Source organism: Brachyhypopomus gauderio, chromosome 5 (genome assembly GCF_052324685.1).
Source record: "Brachyhypopomus gauderio isolate BG-103 chromosome 5, BGAUD_0.2, whole genome shotgun sequence".
Classification (NCBI taxonomy): Eukaryota; Metazoa; Chordata; class Actinopteri; order Gymnotiformes; family Hypopomidae; genus Brachyhypopomus; species Brachyhypopomus gauderio.
Genome location: NC_135215.1, coordinates 18,574,569 through 18,596,458, shown reverse-complemented (window position 1 = coordinate 18,596,458; position 21,890 = coordinate 18,574,569). Strand labels below are relative to the sequence as shown.

The window sequence follows — 21,890 nt, the reverse complement described above, 5'->3', positions numbered from 1 at the left end:
CTCATTCTAACTGTCAATAAAAGCTTTTGTTACTCATAATATGATTGCAATTATATTTCTGTATGTGATAAAAACATCTGACAAACACACATAAAAACCAGAGGGCAGCAGATCATGTGAAAATATAATATTTGTGTCATTCTGAAAACTTTTGGCCATGACTGTACCACTCATGATTGAGAATAAGATGTTTTGATTAAACAGTCAGCCATTCCAATTACTGTATCACTGATAACAGGGAACATCCAGGGGGGTATTCCAGAAAGCGGGGTTAACAAACTCTAAACTTAACCCTGAACTCTGAGTTGTCTTACCCCGATCTGACATACTCAGAGTTTTCGGTTCCAAAACGGCGGATCGGAGTTAAAGTAATCAGGGTCGCTCAACTCTGAGTAGGTTGACCCAGACAGAAGCGCGTTCACGCGTAACTATAAAAGGCATTCTTAATGGAACGCAGATAAATAGGATTTATCATGGACTTAAACGCGAAAATCAGCCGAGCATCGTATTTCACACCACTGTAGCTTGAAGTATTAATGACTGCGTATGCAGAATATTTAGATATTATTAAACGTAAATGTAATACTGCGGTAGCTGCTAGAGAAAGGCAGTCAGCATGTCAAAAAATTGCCAACAGAGTTAATGCGTGAGTGAAAATGATATTTTTATATTTAGCAGAAGGGTGCGATTATATTATTATTTTCTCCACCTTTATAATACTGTATTGAGTTTTTAAATATTTTTTAATTGAACACTTACTGATTCCAGGTCTAATCTGAGTGGTGTGAAACACACATGGCATCAGATAAAAATGAAGTATAAGAATATAGTACAAAGTGGTATGGCAGTACATAACTATATCTTATTCTTAAAATATATTCTAAAATATATTTATTTACAAGAAAAATGAAATAATGAAACATAACAGTGAATTTGACTGTAATGTATATTAAAAGGTTACAGGGTGGATGGTGGGGTGGGGTGGGTGGTGGTGCATGATTTAATGTGGAAAGCAGTGATTGCAAATGGAGTCTCTGACAACTCCACCATCTCTGTTGTCACCCACATGCATGTAAGGTTCCTCATCTGTGGGCATGTCAAAGATGGTAGGCTGTCGCTCTTCCTGGATAGTTGCAATGTTGTGTAATACCACATATGCCATTATTATGTGGCACACCCTATCAGGGGTAACTCTGAGCCCCTTCAGGCACTGGAACCTGGCCTTGAGGATTCCTAGGATCATTTAAATTCTTGCCCTGGTTTTGCTGTGGGCCTGATTGTAGCGGGACTGTGGTCCAGGTGCAGGATCTGAATAGGGAGTCATAAGGTAGGCCTATAGGACAGGCAGGGATACCCTCTGTCTCCATGAAGGAGGCCGTCATAGTGTCCTATAATCACACTAGGGTTTGCAATGATTTAACTATTACACTGCATTACACTGATTTAACTATTACACTGCACTACCTCAGGCCTACTCTATTCAGATTTGTTGTACAGTGTGGAATCATACACGGATCCTGGCCATCTGGCTTCAACATTTGTGATGAGGTGAGAAGCATCACATATGATCTTGATGGGGAGAACGGTCAGTTCAATTCAATTCAACTTTATTATCATTATGCTGAAACAGGGTTGTACAGCACAATGAAACACTTTTAGGCTAGGCCTCAGTGCAATTACATACTACAAAATATCACAGCAGCAATTACATACAACATAGTGCAGGACAACATAGTGCAAGACGGTCATGGTGCAAGCCAGGCAATAGACATTAAATAAGCAAGGTTAAAAAATGTAAAATAGATAACAGTATAAGGTATGAAATATAAAAATATAAGTACAGTATGTACAGTGTGTGTGAGTGGGTGTGAGGTAGGTAAATGGGACAGGGATAAAGTGCATGGTACATGGTGCCAAAGGGCTGGTGGACTGGTCTCTGGACTGGTGGCAAATCTGAGATATAGTCAGGGGGAGGTAAGTCTATATATGTCCAGTTTGAGGGAAAGTGGCTGGTGGCAATAGCTACGTTAGTTTTGTTACCATTAAAGATAAGTACATTATTCATTAAGGATTATAAAGGTTAGTACCTGTACATTAATGCTATGGATGGATTTTCTGTTTATGTAATCGCCTTTATGTTCTAATGGTGCTGGAATAGGTAGCATATGTAGGTTCCATCAATGCAGCCAATCACTCTAGGAAATCCTTAAAATGTAAATGGAATGAAGTTTGTTATATAGCCTACTGCTTCTCCTTTGCTTAATTTCTTTATTGTCCGTGTGAATTAAAGACAAACCTACGATGCTGTGGAATTCCTCTTTGATGTCCATAACTGGCTTAAGCCCAGGAAACACCACAAAACTGGGCACTAGTCATTTTGATGCCAGACATAGTTTTTGGACAGACCGACATACAGTAGCTTTGCTGACAGATCCAGGGGCGGTTCTAGACCAGTTTTACTGAGGGGGCCTGGCTGGGGCCAGGGCTTTGGTCAGAGGGGCACATTCAACCCAGGGCAAAAAAGACAAGGATTCGAAATCTTATTTGGTTTATTTTTATAAAACTAACCAGTAACAATTGTAGCCAAAGTGAATGGCTCAAAATATCACATTTGAGACAAAAAAAAAAAATCAAAAAAACACTTTACAGACTGTATTGACTGGAGAAAATAATCAGCAGATGAAATGACAATGAAAATAACTGTTAGGTGCAACCTCGGTTCAGTTTCTCAGTCCAAAATTATACACATTAGCTGCCCTACTATTATAGCAACTGTATTCTGCGGTTTTGGTGATTTCTGGCAAACCGATCAACAAACAAGTCAAGACTCAATGCCTTTGCCCTCTTAGACTCAATACAGTACATTCTTTCATTCTCAGTACATTCTTTCATTGTATTCTAAAGCCTGACCAGGGACTAAGACTGCAAATTAGCTTAAGATAGACGTTTTGTATGCATCACACTAAGCAAGCGTTTTCTTCAGCATCACAAACCTGATGGTCCAGTGCTTGTGGATGCACATATATTCTCTGTCTGTGTCTCACACTCTGCTTGTATCTCACTCTCAGCTTCCTCACTCTCAGGATTTTCATCTGTCTCTCTTTCCTGCTCTGTGCCCTCTCTCTGAACACCGGTGTCTCCAAAGACCTGCTCGCTCTCTGTGGTGCTCTCGACTTGCTTCTCTTCAGCTCTAACACCATCTGGCTCTGTCTCAATGTCTGCCTCATTGTAATTCATCTTTTTGGTACAGAAATAGGACGTAATGTCCCTTTTTTCTCTTCATTTTGAACTATGGACAAAAAGCAAAGTAATGAAGAGTAATGTAATGAACACACAACACTTCGTAATGAACACACAAAACTTCGGCAACCCAGAATATAAGTAACATTTAACTATAATAATAGGCTACTGTTGCGGGCTTGCTTGGTTTTGTGTTGTGGTAATGTTAACTAACGTTAGCTAGAAGCATGCAATCAACACAAGCTGACATTAACGCCTGGCCAACAACATTTCTTGAACAGAAATCTTACCTTGTAACAATTCAAAGTTTGTCCTGGTAATCGTTTCTTGCTTCCGTCTGCTTCTCGTTGGGTGGATGGAAAACTCGCGCTCGTTTATTCGCGGTAAATCTACAAGCCAGTTCCGGATTCAGTGGTGCAACGCACTAAATGATCCGACTAAAATGTTGAGCCACGCGCATTAGTTCCACCTTTCGCGTCGGCGCGATATCACAATTTTAATAATTACTGTATAATCTTCGTTTGGAGGGGGGGCCACGGGGGGGTCCTGACTCACTTTTACGGGGGCACTGGCCCCTGCTGGCCCCCCCTCAGAACCGCCACTGGACAGATCCCGCATCTCCTACACTATAAAAAAAAAATTCCACTAGCAAAAAACGAAGAGCGACGTATAACAATCTGGAGAGAATTTAGGGCTGATCCGCGATGTGTAATATTTGAAATGTGACGCTTAATAATTTTATTGACGTAAGTATTGGATTGTGCTGAAAAACGATAACGTTCATTAAAAAAATAATCCGAAAATGATAGGCCTATGTCTATTCGGGGTTTTATAAGGCGTTCCCGACGAAGAACTCAGCGAATAAACTGAGTTTCAATATCCACATGATCCTAGAGGAAAGGACACGTCATGATGACGTGTTTGTAACTCTGGGTCAGGTCCAAGTTAACCTGCCAGCGAGCAGGTTAGCTTCAGAGCATAAGTTGCTACAGTAACTGACTCCGGTTCTCTTTAAGCTCGGTTTCTGGAACGGAAAACCTCGAGTTTCCGTGAACTCTGAGTTAACTTACCCGGGTTTTCTCGCTTAACCCGCTTTGTGGAACACCCCCCAGGAGTGCAGAACACTGGTGTGTGAGTCCTCACACCTGCCATTACAAACACTATTCACAAGAAGCAGCGCTTCAGTGCTGAAACTTTAGATTTTCCCAAAAACACCCAGTAAATGATAAACAAAACATATGTATCACTCCGTGACTAATTGCACTCCTTAGCCATGTTCACGTAATTTGATGCCCTTCAAATAGAATTTTGAACAAAACAAAGTTGGCACAGCTTTCGATTGTTTATTGATTAATTTTGGAGGACTCCAGATTGTTTTGGTTGTCTAGATTGTTTTGTTTGTTATTTTGGCATTTTCCCATCCTGGGGGGTATATTCCAAGAAGCGGGTTAAGCGAGAAACCGGGTAAGTTAACTCAGAATTCACGGAAACTCGAGGTTTTCCGTTCCAGAAAGAGAGAACCTGAGTCAGTTACTATAGCTTCTGCTCTGAAGCTAACCTGCTCACTGGCAGGTTAACTTGAACCTAAATCAGAGTTACAAACACGTCATCATGACGTGTCCTTTCCTCGAAGATCATGTGGACATTAAAGCTCAGTTTATTCGCCGAGCTCTTCGTCGGGAACGCCTTATAAAACCCCGAATAGCTATCATTTTCGGATTATTTTTAATGAACGTTTCTCATAAACGTTTTAATGAACGTTTTTCAGCACAATCCATTACTTACATCCATAACATTATTAAGCGTCACATATCAAATATTACACATCGTGGATCAGACCTCAATTCTCTCCAGATTTTTATACATCGCTCTTCGTTTTTTTGCTAGTGGAAGTTTTTTTATAGTGTACACAACTGCCACAAGCGTATAAAACATGCTACTATGAAAATAGTTCTATGTCGCCACCCTGTGGTCAGTTTGCTTATTACGGATACATTTTCCGGAAGTAGCATATTATTTGAAAAATATTGCTAACGAAATATTAACATGGCGTCGCTGACAGTTCGCGATGTAACCATATGTGTTATAGCTTTGATGAACTTTGTTTTCGTCTTTGGTACCGGTGCAGATTTCGTTCGTTTCATTTCCTTTCGAGCTATTTACCACAACATCACGGGTGGTGCAGCGCTGTGCGAAGGTAACGTTGTGTCCTCACAAGTCTGCAGACTGTTAGGTTAAATTGGTTATCTTAGCGAAGTTAACAGGGTCACTTGCTAAACTATTTGTAACAGAAATGAACTTTTAATTATACGCACTTCAGTCTGCAAAGCAAAATCCGTTTTGTTTAGCGAAGCATTAATCTAACTTTGCTTTTCAGATAGCTACGAAGAGTGCGCTTGGCTAAGCAGCTAGCATAGCTATCTTAGCTAAACCAGCCCATCCCATGGTTTAGCTAGCATACTTGGCTAGTTTGCTAACGTTAACTGGTAGTGTTATTCCTAACGGAGCTCCTATTACAGTTTGCATAACGTTTCCTTTAATGTGCAGTTTTACTTTTTTGCGTTTAATTTACTTATTCAATTTTATATGGGGTAGTTATTGTGGATGTCGATAATCTGATGCTCCTTATTAAGACACCATATCCGAGCCCGGCTAGCTCAGTCGGTAGAGCATGAGACTCTTAATCTCAGGGTCGTGGGTTCGAGCCCCACGTTGGGCGCATCGTTTTTCTTATTCATCACCAAACAGTTCTGCCTTTATGTTCCAATGCTAGTTTACAATTACTTAAGCATATTTGTAGTAAAGTGAGATTATGTCCCTCAGATGCAGTTCCATGGTCCGTTGCTCTACGGGACAATGTGGTCCTGAAAGCTCTGGGTGTAGATTTAGCACTTTTGGCCCTATTCAGTGCGCAACACAGCCTACTTGCTTGGACACCGGTGAAGAGAGTCAGCCAGTCTGTTCTGGGGGTCCTAAACCGGGCCATGTACTGTTTTACTACAGCACTCGCACTGCAGGTAAGTAAAGCACGCACACACACATAGTAGGTATGATGACAAAATTTTCAAACAGCCCCAAGCTTAAAAAGAATCACACATCTAGACAGAGCTGAAATAGACCTTTAGAATGATACCTGGATTTTTAAAATTGGTTTAGAATTGATAAAGTTATGATATTTATAATATCATGTATCACATTAAAATATAATACATTAATTACAATAGAAGTCGTGTGACTGAAATTCACATAATCTAATTCTAATTAATCATAATCATAATCTAATTCGAAGTGATGTTAACTATATTACCTGAAATCGCCTCAGAGTTGACTATAAATAGTGCCTGATGATTGGCTGGGTTGTGCTTAACGAAGTCACAGTATTATTCAGGAAAAATCATACACCTGCTAGGCGGTGAGGAGTGATGTTATATGACACCCTTACAAAAGTACAACGTAGTTTGGAACACATTACTGAGCCAGAATTTTCCGCATCGAACGTTGGTTCGTCAGCATACCTACACATAGCTACAAATCATCTAGAAAGGTTTATACCTTATAATATGCTCATATTGAACGTGTTAAGTTTTTATTTACTGAAATTTGTTTCTAAGCGCAATACTAATTTCTGGCTCTTGTTTGTATACTGCTGCAGGTGTTAATGCATTGCTGGCGGCCTATTACCAGCGCCCCCTGTCTGTGGTCAGTGCGCACTGCACCTTGGGATATCTGGTTCCCCCTCATTTGCTTTACAGTGCATTTCCTGTGCTGGGCCGTTATCTGCAGCATCCTGCTCATATTTGATTACCCAGAGCTACTTGGCCTCAAACAGGTGAGTACACACACACAACAATGTAGATTTATCTGTCTAGCCTTAACATCTTAAAATCAGGCAAAATACATGGAGTCTGAATACAAATAAATGTAGATAGATAGATAGATAGACACACAGACAGACACTTTATTGACCCCAGGCGAACATTCCTGTTTCAACACAGGAAAAGGGATTATTCTCCAGGGGGGAAGAATAGAATAATGATCACCTGCCTTTCTCTTTGACTCCATTCTCTCTCATCCCGTGCTCATCTCCATCTCACCTGTCTCTCAGGTGTACTATGAGTGTCTAGGACTAGGTGACCCACTCTCTATGAAGTCGCCACGTGCCCAGCGACTCTACGCCCACCTTCGTCACCCCGTCTGTGCAGAGCTGCTGCTGGTGCTCTGGCTGGTGCCCACGCTGTCGCTGGACAGGTGTGTGCTGGCCATGTACCTGTCACTGTACTTGGCTCTCGCACACACACTGGACGCCCAGGACTGCGCCTACCTCAGCGCGCAGCTCCACAGCAAGCTGCAGCTCTTCTCTAATCCACAAGGGGGCAGCATCCAGCCTAGTGACAACAATGATCACAAGCAAGATTGAACTAATATGCCATCGTTTTTTATTCAAAGAGAATTCGTTGATTCTGATTGCGATAATGTTTAAAAAAAATTGTATTGAATTCTTTTATCATTACTTTTTTTTATGTGGACAACGTTTTTATAAATTCACAAATGCTGAAGAGGTCTTTTGGCTCTTTAATACAGGACAAAGGTCAATAACACATGAAAAGTTGTGAGATTACAACATTGTTTTGACCTTACTTGTTGACGACAAATTATAATAAAAAAAAACACCAAACATCTGCTTCATTGCTACGAGAGAGTGTCAGAGAACGCACACAGTTGATGTGTCATGTCAATGCATGTGTTCTTACTTTAAATGACCATGGCTCATAAAAAGCATTTTGACATTGTACAAGGTGTCAGAACTTCACGTGATGATGTCACACTTTCATGTGTTTTTATTACAGTATTCCCTGCTTTTGTTTAGAAGTGCTGCTCAGACATGAGTCGGCTCATAAGAACTCCGCTCATAGGAACTCCACTCATAGAATGCACGGGGGGGGGGGTGCCTGATCGGGTTATTTGTGTCATGTTTATATGGCAAACAAGCACCACCTATTCCATTTCTTAAACACTGAGAGAAAGACCAGCTCCCCCCCCCCCCCCCCCCCCAAAAAAAAAAAAAAGAAAAAGGCAAGATATTCTCATGGCTGTGAACATTCAGAGTGAGGATTGCTAGACATATTACTTCTAGGGGGGCACACTGTGTATATGTGTATATATACTGCACTGTATATATGTATAAGTGCTCTTATAAAAGCATTAGATTCTTGATACCATGTGGTTCCTGTGATTCTGATTCTGGAATCTCCTGTTACACAATGTGGCAGCATAAATGTATGAATCATGTACGGCAATCTGTTACATGATTTTAAAAATTTTGAAATTGAAGATAATTAAATGTTATTATTCTGTAACATACTTGTGGGTGAATAGTGATTTGTACCTCGAGGTGCAGTACAATTGCAAAGTGAGCATATTTATAAAACTAAAGGTTTCAGAGTGCTGTAATGTGCTGATAGCTACACTGACTACACTAAACGGACATGAGATCTGAGCTGGCATGATCAGACACAAGCATTGTTGAGCTTTTCATACATCACCGTTGGGTCGATCAGATACAAAATGTTTGCTGAGCTTTTCACACCTCACTGTGGGGGTGATACACTGGACACTGTTAGGCTGGTTGTGATGTCACTGTCCCATAACCGATTCTGCATGTTGGAGAGGCGGAGGAGGGGAGGGGAGGAGAGGCAGACAGTGACAGGTGGTGGTTCAGAGGAGACGAGGTGCCAGAGAACTGGACAGACTGAAGGAACGGAAGAGAGGGAGAGGAATGGCAAGGGAACAAGCATGCACATGCAGAGGGTGACCAGGAGGGGGCGCCCAGAAAACCAGGGGGTGCTCTGCTTAGACGGTGGAGACACGTCCCGTGGAATACAGAAATTAGACCTGTCCTGCAGACTGGGGACAGAGATGAGAACAAGAGAACTACAGAGAGTAAACTAAAAATGCTTAATTTCTCTCCTATCTAAAAATAGAAATTATCCTTAGAGAAGGAAAAACAGCACATCTGTGTAAAATACGTGGCAACATTTCACAAGAGAGAGAGACATTCATCACACCTCTCAATGATGTGAACTTTACCCAGTTCAAATATTTACCTTTATTATAGATTGTTTTATTTATTGTTACAATGTGTTTATTTCTATTTATATTGTCATAATCATGTCCAGTTTGCTTTGGCAAAATTAGACCTGATATAGTTTGACCAATCAGGCCACCTGAAGGATGAGAGGACATGATCTGTAAAGGGATCATGAGATGTGAGATCAGTGGAGATTGAGGAAATGACCAACTCTACAACATTCAGTGCAAAAGGCACGTCAGGCAGACCAGACCACACAGACCAGACCAGGCAGACCAGACCACACAGACCAGACCAGGCTGAACAGACCAAACCAGGCAGACCAGACCAGGCAGATCAGGTCAGGCAGACCAGCCGTCCACAGCAGGCAGCTCTGCCATGAAGCTCCTCCCAGCGGGAGATTATACCACCACAGGCTGCTGTTGGCATGAGAACTGGGTGGCCCACATTGTACCTACACATAACACATGATCTTATCTCATGATCTTATCACATTGTGGCATAACTGAGCTCAACAAGGCACAGGTGATCGGAGAGCAGACACTCCTGCCTGGACTGGGAGACGCTTCAGGCAGGTCGGAGAGAGGGAGGGGGCTGAACAGGAATCTGCACCAAACGCACACAGTTGCCACACAGGACCGGGGCAGGAAGCAGGCAGGACCACACCTGCAGTTCTGAAGGCCCAGAAACACCATGCTGCCTGGCAAGACCTGTATCTTCACAACGGAACTCTACAGGGCCGATGAACTGGTTGTGTGCAGGCCCCCCAAACCTCTATAAGGGAGATGGACAAATGGAGGGAGGAGTGGTGGTGGCAAGACAGAGATCAGATGTACAGGGTGCGGTAAGCAAAGTGTTGGAGAAGAAACAGGAAGCAGCCTCACCGCAGACTGTCAGCCTGCTTGACGTCACAAAGGAAGTGAATGTGTCACAAGCTGCAACTTCCTGCTTCAGTTCCTCTCGCACTGGCGCAGTGTGTCTCCGCTGGAGAAGAAGCCCCGACTCTCCAGAGAGGTAACCCACGGCGACAGGCAGTGCTGCACAGAGCAACATGTGTAGGAGACTGGATGTAAGCAGAATACCAACAGTGTGATAGCAGAACCAGGAGAAGAAGGAGGAGGATCATCTGGACCATCTCACCCATCCTCTCCCTCAGCCCCTCTCCCCCTCTACGCATGCGCCATGAGTCGGATCTATAACCTGAAGCCTGTGGTTCCGAGGACTGGGGTGTGTGTCACTGACAGGAGCTCCGATGTCTCCGCACACGGCAGGAGGCTCCGTCCAGAGGGCCGTTTCAGCCCTGGATCACAAACTCAGCCACCTCTCCAGGAACAGACTGTTCAGCAGATAGACAGGACGATGAGGGACAGCCAACCGGCAGTCACTGTGGAGACAGCTGGGCTTCGGTCAGTGCAGCGGCAGGTCGAACAGCTACAGCTCAGAGTGCAGGAAGTGGGCGGCTGTCCCCACGGTGACGGGAACCCACGGCATGGTCCACAGAGAGAGGACAGGCTGAAGATGACTGAGCATCAGAAGCTGGCAGACACACAGACAGAGATACACAAAGCCCAGACACCCTCCATATTACAGCATTCAGGTCCAAGGCTACAATCGAAACCTCACCACGCCAGATCTTTCTCCATTAATGCCCAGGGTGCAGGACCCCGCAAAAACCATCCAAAACCCCTGGAAGGAGACATCAAATCACCACCCACTGCTCTTTCCTCTGTCTCTCTCTCTCCCTCCCCCTCTTCTTCTCCCTCTCTCTCTCCCTCCCCCTCTCTCTCTCCCTCTCTCTCTCCCTCTCCCCTCTTCTCTATCCGGAGTGCCTCTGGTGGCCCAGGCAAGAGGGGCACCACCATAACTATTGCCCCCAGAAGGCCGGCGGTAGGAACCCAAGCTCCAGGGGTCACTCCTCAAACACCAGCTCCTGCCCCCAAAGCTACAGGGGAGGGGCATAAGAAGAGGTTCCCTACAGTGGAGGAGATTGAGGTGATTGGTGGGTACCTGAAGTTGGAGAACTCCTGCTTGGTGAAACACAGAGGATCCCCCAAAGCGGTGAGGATTTGTCCAGGCTTGTTATGTGTTGTAACGTGTTGGTTTCAGTTTCGTTTTAAGTGAGACAAGCGCTGTCTTCATTAAGTTAGCACTGCATTCACATGAACCTCAACTTTGCATTTGCTGCACCGACATTATGAAATGGTAAACAGAAAGTTAGGAGATCAGTATCTACCTGGCTGACCAGTCGTTAGTCAAACCTACAAATCGCCAACACAGACATTACAACACAACCACATTCACATTACAACCTTACAACCTGACCAGCCATATCAGTTGTGTGGAGAGCAGAGGAAACTCTTACAGTGCATTATATGACCACCAAGACACGATGCAGGCAAATACAGTGCAGTGCTCTTGCTAACTAAAGCCTCCTGCACACATACACACTGCAGCTGAACCACCCAGAGGGGTGTGTGTGTGTGTGTGTGTGTGTGTGTGTGTGTGTGTGTGTGTGTGTGTGTGTGTGTGTGTGTGTGTGAAGAGATTTAGGAAATCCGGGGCTGTTGAATCAGAGCTGTAGTCTTTTGCTGATTCTGCCAGCTGCTTCAGTCAAGGCCCAAGAAGCATCTTCAGAGCCCAGAACAATACAGATGTGGCTACAGCACTGAGGCACTGCAGACTCCTGTAGCATAGCTGGAAACCACAAAAACACTGGCCCTCCACACTCCCTACACACTCCCTCCACACTCCCCCTACACTCCCCCTCTGCCCTTTATCACCCCCATACGTCAACCTGCCCTGGGAACTCACTCCTGCACACGTACTACAGCTTGTCACGGCTGACTAGTGTTCTCGTGGTTGCCTCAGTGCAGTTCAGTGGTCTCAGTATGGTCTCACCATTACAGCAGTGGTCCCAGTGTGTTTGTCCTACAGTGGGGTCTGACCTACAGTGGGGTCTGACCTACAGTGGGCTCTGTCCTACAGTGGGGTTTGTCCTACAGTGGGGTCTGTCCTACAGTGAGGTTTGTCCTACAGTGGGGTCTGACCTACAGTGGGCTCTGTCCTAAAGTGGGGTTTGTCCTACAGTGGGGTTTGTGCTACAGTGGGCTCTGTCCTACAGTGTGGACTGACCTACAGTGGGATTTGTCCTACAGTGGGGTCTGTCCTACAGTGTGGACTGTCCTACAGTGTGGTCTGTCCTAAAGTGGAGGTCTGTCCTACAGTGGGGTCTGTCCTACACTGGAGGTCTGTCCTACAGTGGGCTTTGTCCTACAGTGGGCTCTGTCCTACAGTGGGCTCTGTCCTACAGTGTGGACTGTCCTACAGTGGGGTTTGTCCTACAGTGGGGTCTGTCCTACAGTGGAGGTTTGTCCTACAATGCAGTCTGACCTACAGTGGGCTCTGTCCTACAGTGGAGGTTTGTCCTACAGTGGGCTCTGTCTTACAGTGTGGACTGACCTACAGTGGGGTTTGTCCTACAGTGTGGACTGACCTACAGTGTGGACTGTCCTACAGTGTGGTCTGTCCTACAGTGTGGTCTGACCTACAGTGTGGTCTGACCTACAGTGGGGTCTGTCCTACAGTCTGAACCGACCCTGGAGCTCCTCAGACAGACCGTTCTTTCAGTCAAGGATATCCCTGTCAGGAAGTATCAACTTCAGCAAAACGTGTCTTAAACATAAATGAGTTGAAAGGCATGAAAAGTGACTGTGACTTCAAATGCAGTGATTTACTAATACATGCTAGTTCACCACAGCCAAATGGTGAAGCTGTTATTCCTTAGCTGTGTGTCCACCCAGTCCTGTACCACACACACTGCTGACACTAGCTCCTCCCCTTCTGTCTGCACTTCTCTATAAATCAGGTCAGCTGATGGCTGCAAATTAGAACTGTAAGAAAACGATAAACAAGTAAACAAAGACAAGTGAACAGAGAGGACAGAGAGAAGCTGATGACCTATAGCTGCAATGGCTTGTACTTCAGTTCACGTGACCCCCTCACTGACAGGACTAAAGGTACTTCCTCTTTAGGGACGGCTCATATCCTGTTCCAAGCACTGACAAAGAAAAGCAAAGCAGACTTAATCCTAACAGCCAACAGTGGGGTCATTTGTCTTGACAGAAACATGCAAATCTGACATCACAACAAGGGTTAATTAACTAAACACAGGGATGTGTCACATGATGAGCACTGGTAATGTTCAGCATTTTTACTGTTGACACTAACAGACTTTTAATCAGAGGATGCAAATGACATCATCCCTCACAAATGCCTCCTTTACACACAAACACACGCGTGCATACACAAACGCGCGCATAAAGAAACACAAGGACACAAGCATACACACATACACAAACACACACGTGCATACACTTCCACACAAATGCGTGTGCATACACACACAAACACACACACGAGCATACACACACAAACAGCAATCAAGAAATTAGTGAGACCACAAAAGGTTATTTTTTATGATATAAAAAGTGGAAAATGAAAAGGAAAAAGATATTTTGTTTTGTAATTTACTGTATATTTTGTAAGGGATGTATCGCAACATGAAAGTTAATAATAGCATAAGCGTAAACTAGCCCCAAAACTTTCATTATTTCTTCTTTTCTTTTTCAACCAAGAGCCACGCTACAGCACCCCCAATAGGTATTCTACCCATAAATCTGTTAAAATTTTTATATAAGCGATTTTCTTCTAAGGTTGATCTTCGCCTTATGAAATAACCTGCCCTTTGCACTCTATATGCTGCGTTCCAAAGTCTAGGCTGGGTAGGCCGGGCCCTCAGTAAGCTGGGCCCTCAGTAGGACGGGTGCTCGGTAGGCCAGGTGCTTGGTAGGCCGGGTCCTCGGTAGGCCGGGTCCTCGGTAGGCCGGGTCCTTGGTAGGCCAGGCCCTCAGTAGGCTGGGCCCTCGGTAGGCCAGGTGCTCAGTAGGACGGGTCCTTGGTAGGCCAGGCCCTCAGTAGGCTGAGCCCTCAGTAGGCTGGGCCCTCGGTAGGCCAGGTGCTCGATAGGACGGGTGCTCAATAGGCCGGGTCCTTGGTAGGGGCGAGTCCTCAGTAAGACTGTCCTGGGAAGACTCCTTCATAGAACAGGCTGTGTGGTGACGTCACAAGAGAGGTAACGCCTCCTGTAATTACAGTGCGAAACTTGAGAGAACAAGATGTCTAGATTGTGGGGTTTCAAAATAAGCTACCTTTAAATAAAATATATGCTAGCTTAGTGAGGATTTGATCTGGTAGCTAGCAAGGTTAATATGCCAACAAGCTTATGTAATACTCCAAACTCAATTATTTTACAGTAAATCGCTTTTATTAAATATTTTGCATTTTATCAGGTAACTAAGATAAATCCAACTAAGTGAAAAAAACATTGCAAAACAAACTGGTGCAGAGGGGTCCTCAGCCATTTTCGTGGTGCTATTTGTGTTCGCCTTGGCTTGGATAGAGCGTCACTACTGCCCCCAGTGCTGTGGAGAGGTTTACACTATCACACAAGCTGGTTCACAGTACCAAATCCATATATGATATGGTATTAGGGCCAGAAATAAACAAAAGAGACATTTCTGACTTAGATTTCTATGTATGTAGCGTAAGACACCATCCAGCATCATCCAGTTTCGTAGAAATTCCTCATATTTGTGCTAATAGTGTCTTTATAATACTACTATATATGTTTATGAACACAACTCTTACACGTCTTACATGCATCCTGTACCTTTAATCTGAGCACATTAGAGGTGCAACTAAAACACTAATTTATTGATTTTTAATAGTACTTAAAGGCTGATAATTTCACAGAGCACTAGTAGTTTGTCTTAAGTTGTATTGGGATGATTGCTGGAACAGCCACAAACGATATCTACCACCAATTTGCTGCCATCCACAATGTTGGTCCTTCTCTAGTGACCATACCACTGAATCTTTAAGTGAGTCAGATCACTATCAACCCAGCAGTGAGACTGTCACATGTATAAATAGACATTTCACACTTCAGTGCCTGTAAAACCTGCACCAGCTCTATTCTCACACCACATCACCAATGCGTTGGAAATGGTGTTCCACGCATATAACAGCAGGAGATCTATCAGCTATATCTACAACACAGGAGACAATAGCTGATAAATTAGTACAAAAGCAGTTTAATATTAATAAATGATGAATGTATTTGTTTGTTTCTCTCTCCCTCCCTCCCTCTCTCTCCATCTCTCTCTCCCCCTCCCTCTCTCCCTACCTCTCTCTCCCTCACTCTCTCTCTCTCTTTTCTTTCTCCCTCTCTCACTCCTCCTCCCTCTCTCTATCTCTCTCCATCCCTCCCTCTCTCTCTCTCTCTCTCTCTCTCTCTCCCTCCCTCTCTTCCTCCTTCCCTCCCTCCCTCCCTCCCTCCCTCTGTCACTCTCCCTCCCTCAATCTCTCCCTCTCTCTCTCCCTCTTTCCCTCCCTCCCTCCCTCACTCCCCCTCCCTCTCTCTCTCTCTCTCTCTCTCTCTCTCTCTCTCTCTCTCTCTCTCCCTCTCTGCCTCCTTCCCTCCCTCCCTCTGTCACTCTCCCTCCCTCAATCTCTCCCCCTCTCTCTCTCTCTCTTTCCCTCCCTCACTCCCTCCCTCCCCCCTCCCTCTCCCTCACTCCCTCCCTCCCTCTCTCTCTCCCTCACTGACTCCCTCCCTTTCTCTCTCCCCCATCCCTCTCTCTCTCCCTCTCTCACTCCCCTCCCTCAATCCCTCCCTTTCTCTCTCTCCCCCATCCCTCTCTCTCTCCCTCTCTCACTCCCCCTCCCTCAATCCCTCCCTCTCTCTCTCCCTCCCTCTCTCCCCCTCCCTCTCTCCCTCTCTCTATCTCTCTCCCCTCCCTCTCTCTCTCTCTCCCCCTCCCTCCCTCTCTCTCTCCCCCCTCCCCCTCTCTCTCTCCCCCCTCCCCCTCTCTCTCTCCCTCTCTCTCTCTCCCTCTCTATCTTTCTCTCTCTCTCTCTGCCAGGTGAGGGTGTGTTTTGATGACTCTCAGCTGGAGCGTGTGTGTGAGTACCCATCGGAGGCGTCCATCCTCGCCTCCCTTCCCGGAGCGGAGGAGGAGCATGGAAGCGATGAGGTAGTGAGGGCGGAGCCTCAGACTGACCGACAGGACGAAGAGGAGGAGGAGGAGGAGGGCAGAGTGTTTCTGGTGCATGGTTCCAAGAGTTTGGGGGCAGGGACAGGAACGGCTCGCGTACTCCGAGTTGGTCAGTGCACTCTTCTATGTATATATATAAACAAAGAAACAGATCAGTAAACCAAAACACATAAAACAACCAAGCAAACTGAGATACACCATGCAGTTGATGTGAGCGTTTGTACAACAGCACAGGCCTGTACCAGAGTCTCAGAGGTGGATTTACCAGAGTCCCAGAGGTGGATTTAACAGAGTCTCAGAGGTGGATTTAACAGAGTTTTAGAGGTGGATTTAACAGAGTCTCAGAGGTGGATTTAACAGAGTCTCAGAGGTGGATTTTCCAGAGACTCAGAGGTGGATTTACCAGAGTCTTAGATCTGGATTTACCAGAGTCTCAGAGCTGGTTTTACCAAGCGCTGTAAATTCAACACTGCTCCTCCGCATGGTTTAATCTGCTGCAGCTCTCTGGTGTGGCTTTGACATGTCAGTGATGCTGATAGTGAAGGTGTGAGATTATAAAGTGTGTAGCAGTGTAGCATGTATCAGTTCATGATACCATCAATATAATACACTATACAGGCAGAGCACTTATTAAACTCCTCCTATTAATTTTCATGAGAAAAATACATTATTCATGTTATGGAATTTAAATACACTAAACAGTATGTGCCACATATACAATAAAACCTGTTTTAGTTTTTAATATGCAGAAGTATTCAGCACGGGAAATTAAAATCCCTATAAGTCTCAAGGCTGAGTCAGGGACAACACTGTGTAGCCCAATGCTAAAATAAATCCCAAAGAAGGATGCATGAAAGTAGTCAGAAACTAGAAATCTCCTTCTTGGATTAATGTTTGGACTCCTATTTTGGAATTAGAGTTGGATTACTGCAGAAACTTGGCTATATTCTTCAGAAGCTACGCCAGGCCACAATAACCACGATTATGTACACACGTGACAAGCTGAGTTGATTGAGCTGTTGTTGAAGACACTGCTGTGGTTGAGAGAGCCTGTAACGTTAGTCTATTAGAAGCAGTTATGCAACTCAGACCAATGGATTAAGAACCTTTCACCTCCCTCTCAGATAGATTATTAGGTTTATCTGCCTCTAAGGTGTTCACCACAGGTCACTACCAGTCTGTCGTCATACACCCCTCAGGGTCCTCACAGATTCTGCCTACAGTAGCTCAGGTAGAACTGGATGGTCATAATGTTTTCAGACCCTCACTAACACAAGGCGGTGTAATTGAAGTCACCTCTCATGTGCCCAGAGTGCTGTGCTAACTGCATCTTTTTATCACTCTTTTTCAGATGAGTCATGTCGACGTTAATGCTCTCGTCTTTCATGCTGATCCAGAAGTTGAGGATGGACCTTCCAGTTTTGAAGAGCATGTTTTTTGCTGTAAAATGTTAATTTCCTTTTTCTTTGCTTGGATCTGTCATTTTAATACTGCACTTAAAGTTCAGGCTTTCATCATACTAAAGTTCTGCAGTTATATCCAGACAGATAACACCTAATCCAATATATCAAGAAATTCTGAACGTTTGGTACTAGAATTACAGATTAAATTTGATTAAAGAGAAACCTTGCAGGGGTTTGTGATAGACTCCATTTTGTCCATCTTGCGTCTTCTGGTCCTTTGTGATTGACATAAATAACAAACACACAGGAAGCAAAGCTGAAGAATAATCAAACCAACATATCAGAACCCATATAGCATAGTTAAACTGTTCAGTGTTTTATGATGTGTGTATTCAAGAAATACATTTTTATCCACTATGCCAATCCAATTCTTTATCCAATCTAATTCTGAAAATCAAATGAATGGTAATTATAGGCTTTTAGGTTTGACAGACATGTCCTTATGTTCCGTTTTAATCTCAGGATTAGATTTTACACAGACAGAGGATCTATGGATTTTTTCATGTTACCTCAAACACAAATACACATTATTCATTAAAGGTTTTGAGGAGATAACTGTTGTCACTTTGAGAACCCCTGCCCCTCCCTTTTGGGCGTGTGTCAACGTTGTCCACGTGCTTTGTCTGCGTCAGTGGATATCCGTGGTTAGGGTTATGTCGTGTGATTAATAAGTCTCACCTGTGAATCGTCTCGTAATCACGTGGGGCTAATGTGGTTTGTCTATTTAATGTGCGCTCGCGCAGTGTCCTGTGCTCGTCTTTGTCTATGTTACACGTTGCTGTGTTCAGTATATGTTCTTCGTGCGCTATATTGCGCAAATCTCTGTTAAAATAAAAGTGACGTCTGTGAGAACAAGGACTCTGTGTCTCGTCCGTCTGCCGCCTCCTAGCGTCACAGAACGACGAGCCGACCTGAGACACCCGAAGATGCAAGGGTACACCACCCGGCCTAAGAAGGCGTTACGCACCAGCAAGAGGCACCACCGCTCTTCCTCCTCTCCCCCGCGCCGCATAACCCCGCCGACTCGGGAACAGCTAATGTCGGACCCGGTATGCGCCCTCCAGCTGACCTCAGCCCAGAAGCTCGAGGAAAGAAACCCCGAGTTGGCGGAGCTCTTCCGCCAGGGCGCGGTCAGGATTTGGAGGGAGCGACACTCCCCTCCATCCCGCACCCTCGTGCCGACGGAGAGAAGTCCCGGTGAGATCTGCGTTGCGGACTCAACCCCGGAGGCAGAGTTTGGGGAGGGGGACTCCGAGGAGGAGGAGCAGGACGAAGAGGAGGAGGCATACCCTCCTTCGCTGTACGATGCCTCCACCGTAAACTACGGTGGGGAAGAGGAGGAGGACTACCCCCCCTCGCTGGACGACGCGTCCACCATTGACTATGGGGAGGAGGAGGAGGAGTCCGAGGCAGAGGACTACCTCCCTCTGCCCGTAGGTCCCTCTTCCGTCGTAGAGGAGGGGAAGGAGGATGACGACGAGGACTACCCGCCGTCGGAGCGCTCCGCACACCCCGCTGATTACGGGGAGGAGGAGGAGGGGTATGAGGAGGACGATCGTCCTCTGTCCGTGCGCTCGGGCGTTTCCGAGTGCACGGACAGCGACATGTACTCAGAGGAAGAGGGCAGTCCGCCCCCCTCTGAGTGTTCTGTTGGGACGGTAAAGGGGAGGAGGAGTTCATCCTCCGGTCGCTCCGGAGGAGAGAGCATGGACTGCTCCCGGGGTGGCAGCCCGGAGCAGCCCATGAGTTGGAGCCGGGGCAGCGAGGCGGAGGAGATGGAAGTGGACGCGCCCACAGTCGACTCCGGAGGGCGGTCGCGAGGCGAGATGGACGTCCCATACGACCAGCTGGGGGCAGAGTTCGCCAGCCGCGCTGCACCGGGCACGTCCGCCAGCCGCGCTGCGCCCGGTGGAGGGTATGCAGCAGGGGCAAGCGGAACACCGCCCACTGCAGCGCCTGTAGCACCAGTAGCTCCCGGTCTCTCTCCCCTACTCGCCCTTCTCCTGGCGCGCAGCCTGGCGCCTATGTCGTGTGGTTTGTCTATTTAATGTGTGCTCGCGCAGTGTCCTGTGCTCGTCATTGTCTATGTTACACGTTGCTGTGTTCAGTATATGTTCTTCGTGTACTATATTGCGCAAATCTCTCTTAAAATAAAAGTGACGTCTGTGAGAACAAGGACTCTGTGTCTCGTCCGTCTGCCGCCGCCCAGCGTCACAACTGTTATATTGTTAGGTAAATTCTGGTAAATAGATTTTTTTACATCTACATTGTAACTACACAACTTAACATAAACTTATGAAATATATTTTATACTCAAACACTGTTCTATAAATGTTGCAGTTAACTCTGGTTGTGAGTTTGTTTTTATAACAAATAATGTTCCCTTCATATGACTCTTGAAAATCTTGATGAACGTGTACATTTTGAGCATCCGAACATTTAAAATGCATGAAAACTAATTGAGATCCATGTAAGAAATCTGCGATTTATCTGCAACAATCACAATTACAGCTCTGTGTCTACCTGCTTGACCAACAACAGGAATTCAAATAAAAACAATTTATCTTTTTATGGAAAAATTAGGTATGTATGTAGCACCATTTTCTTACTCCTTTGTCTTACTCCTCCTGTCTGTGAGAATGAAGGAGGCCTGTATGAGTCTTCCTGGGGTGAAGCTAACTTTTAGAAAATGTGTGTTGTCACAAAGCATTAACGTTTGGGTCCATAACTCTGAAGAGCAAGGGGTGTTGGGGTCAAGGAAAGCCTGCATGGGTTATTAAAGATACCTTGGGAGGACCAAGAGTCCAGACGGAACCCGCCCAAACATACAAACAGTCTGTACTAGTGTACTACAGCATTAGGCAAACAAGGTCTATAAGTAGTAATAACATGCACTGAGTGGGAAAGAAATTCATGTCACTCATGTCATTCCACCTCTTCACTGGCATCCCGTGGCTGCTCGCATACAGTTTAAAATTCTGATGCTTGCCTACAAAGCCAAAAATGGACCAGCTCCTTCATACCTTATGGCAATGGTCAAGAGTCGATCCGCACCTCGAGCCCTTCGCGCTTCAAGTACGGCTCGGCTTGACCCGCCATCCCTCAAGATTCATGGAAGACACACGACAAGATGCTTCTCTGTCCTGGCTCCCAGATGGTGGAATGAACTTCCACTGGCTATCCGAACAGCGAACTCTCTCGCGGTTTTCAAACGAAGACTGAAGACCCATGTCATTGTAAAGCACTTATAAGCACTAACCCAGCAAACATGCGACATCAGAAAGACGTTAAAATCATGTCTGTATCACGTCGGTCAGTCCAGACCCACTTTTGCACGTCTGGTGGACGTTCAAAACTGTTTCAAAATCTGACAGGCCGACTAGGACCTCAGCTAGACGTCTATGGACGTGCATGACGAGTTTTCTATCTGAACGTCTGACTAGGACCTTTATTGGATGTCAGTTGACGTGCAAAAGGGTTCAGTATTCACACGTCTGACTAGGGTCTTGAACATCAGTGGACGTGCAAACGGGTTCACTATTCACACATCTGACTAGGGTCTCTATTGAATGTCAGTGGACATGCAAAACGGGTTCACTATTCACACGTCTGACTAGGGTCTCTATTGAACGGCAGTGGACATGCAAAACGGGTTCACTATTCACACGTCTGACTAGGGTCTCTATTGAATGTCAGTGGACATGCAAAACGGGTTCACTATTCACTCATCTGACTAGGGTCTCTATTGAACGTCAGTGGACATGCAAAATGGGTTCACTATTCACATGTCTGACTAGGGCAGGGTATCTGCACATTTTTAAATCTCAAATTCAATGACTTTTAAGACCTTTTTAATACCTCTCATACTATTACTGGGGATGCAGGTGTGTTCCACATCGTTGACGGGGGGGGGGGGGGGGTGGGGGGGGGTGGCGAACGAGAATTGTTGATGGGGGGGGGGGGGGTGTTTGGCGAACGAAAATT

General features: G+C 45.4%; 2 protein-coding genes, 1 non-coding gene and 2 gene segments (V, D, J or C); 4 read left to right on the top strand and 1 right to left on the bottom strand.

Moving 5' to 3' along the window:
• The window catches only part of LOC143514705 (Ig kappa chain V-III region MOPC 63-like), a 54,628-nt gene that overhangs the window by 10,636 nt on the left and 22,102 nt on the right, over window positions 1-21,890 (bottom strand).
• LOC143514707 (Ig kappa chain V-III region MOPC 321-like) overlaps window positions 1-21,890 on the top strand; it is a 35,482-nt gene that overhangs the window by 2,019 nt on the left and 11,573 nt on the right.
• On the top strand, window positions 5,227-8,586 carry nrm (nurim). The gene is made up of 4 exons (XM_077006229.1): window positions 5,227-5,437; window positions 6,064-6,257; window positions 6,893-7,069; window positions 7,346-8,586. Exons 1-4 carry the CDS (start codon window positions 5,287-5,289, stop codon window positions 7,655-7,657), a joined length of 834 nt encoding a protein of 277 aa, XP_076862344.1. The 5' UTR covers window positions 5,227-5,286; the 3' UTR covers window positions 7,658-8,586.
• On the top strand, window positions 5,887-5,959 carry trnak-cuu (transfer RNA lysine (anticodon CUU)). The gene has a single exon. It is a non-coding gene; the product is annotated as a tRNA-Lys (tRNA).
• Window positions 9,755-20,450, top strand: LOC143514703 (uncharacterized). The gene is made up of 3 exons (XM_077006228.1): window positions 9,755-11,386; window positions 16,312-16,552; window positions 17,795-20,450. The coding sequence occupies exon 3, from the start codon at window positions 18,698-18,700 to the stop codon at window positions 19,952-19,954; it is 1,257 nt and encodes a 418-aa protein (XP_076862343.1). The 5' UTR covers window positions 9,755-11,386; window positions 16,312-16,552; window positions 17,795-18,697; the 3' UTR covers window positions 19,955-20,450.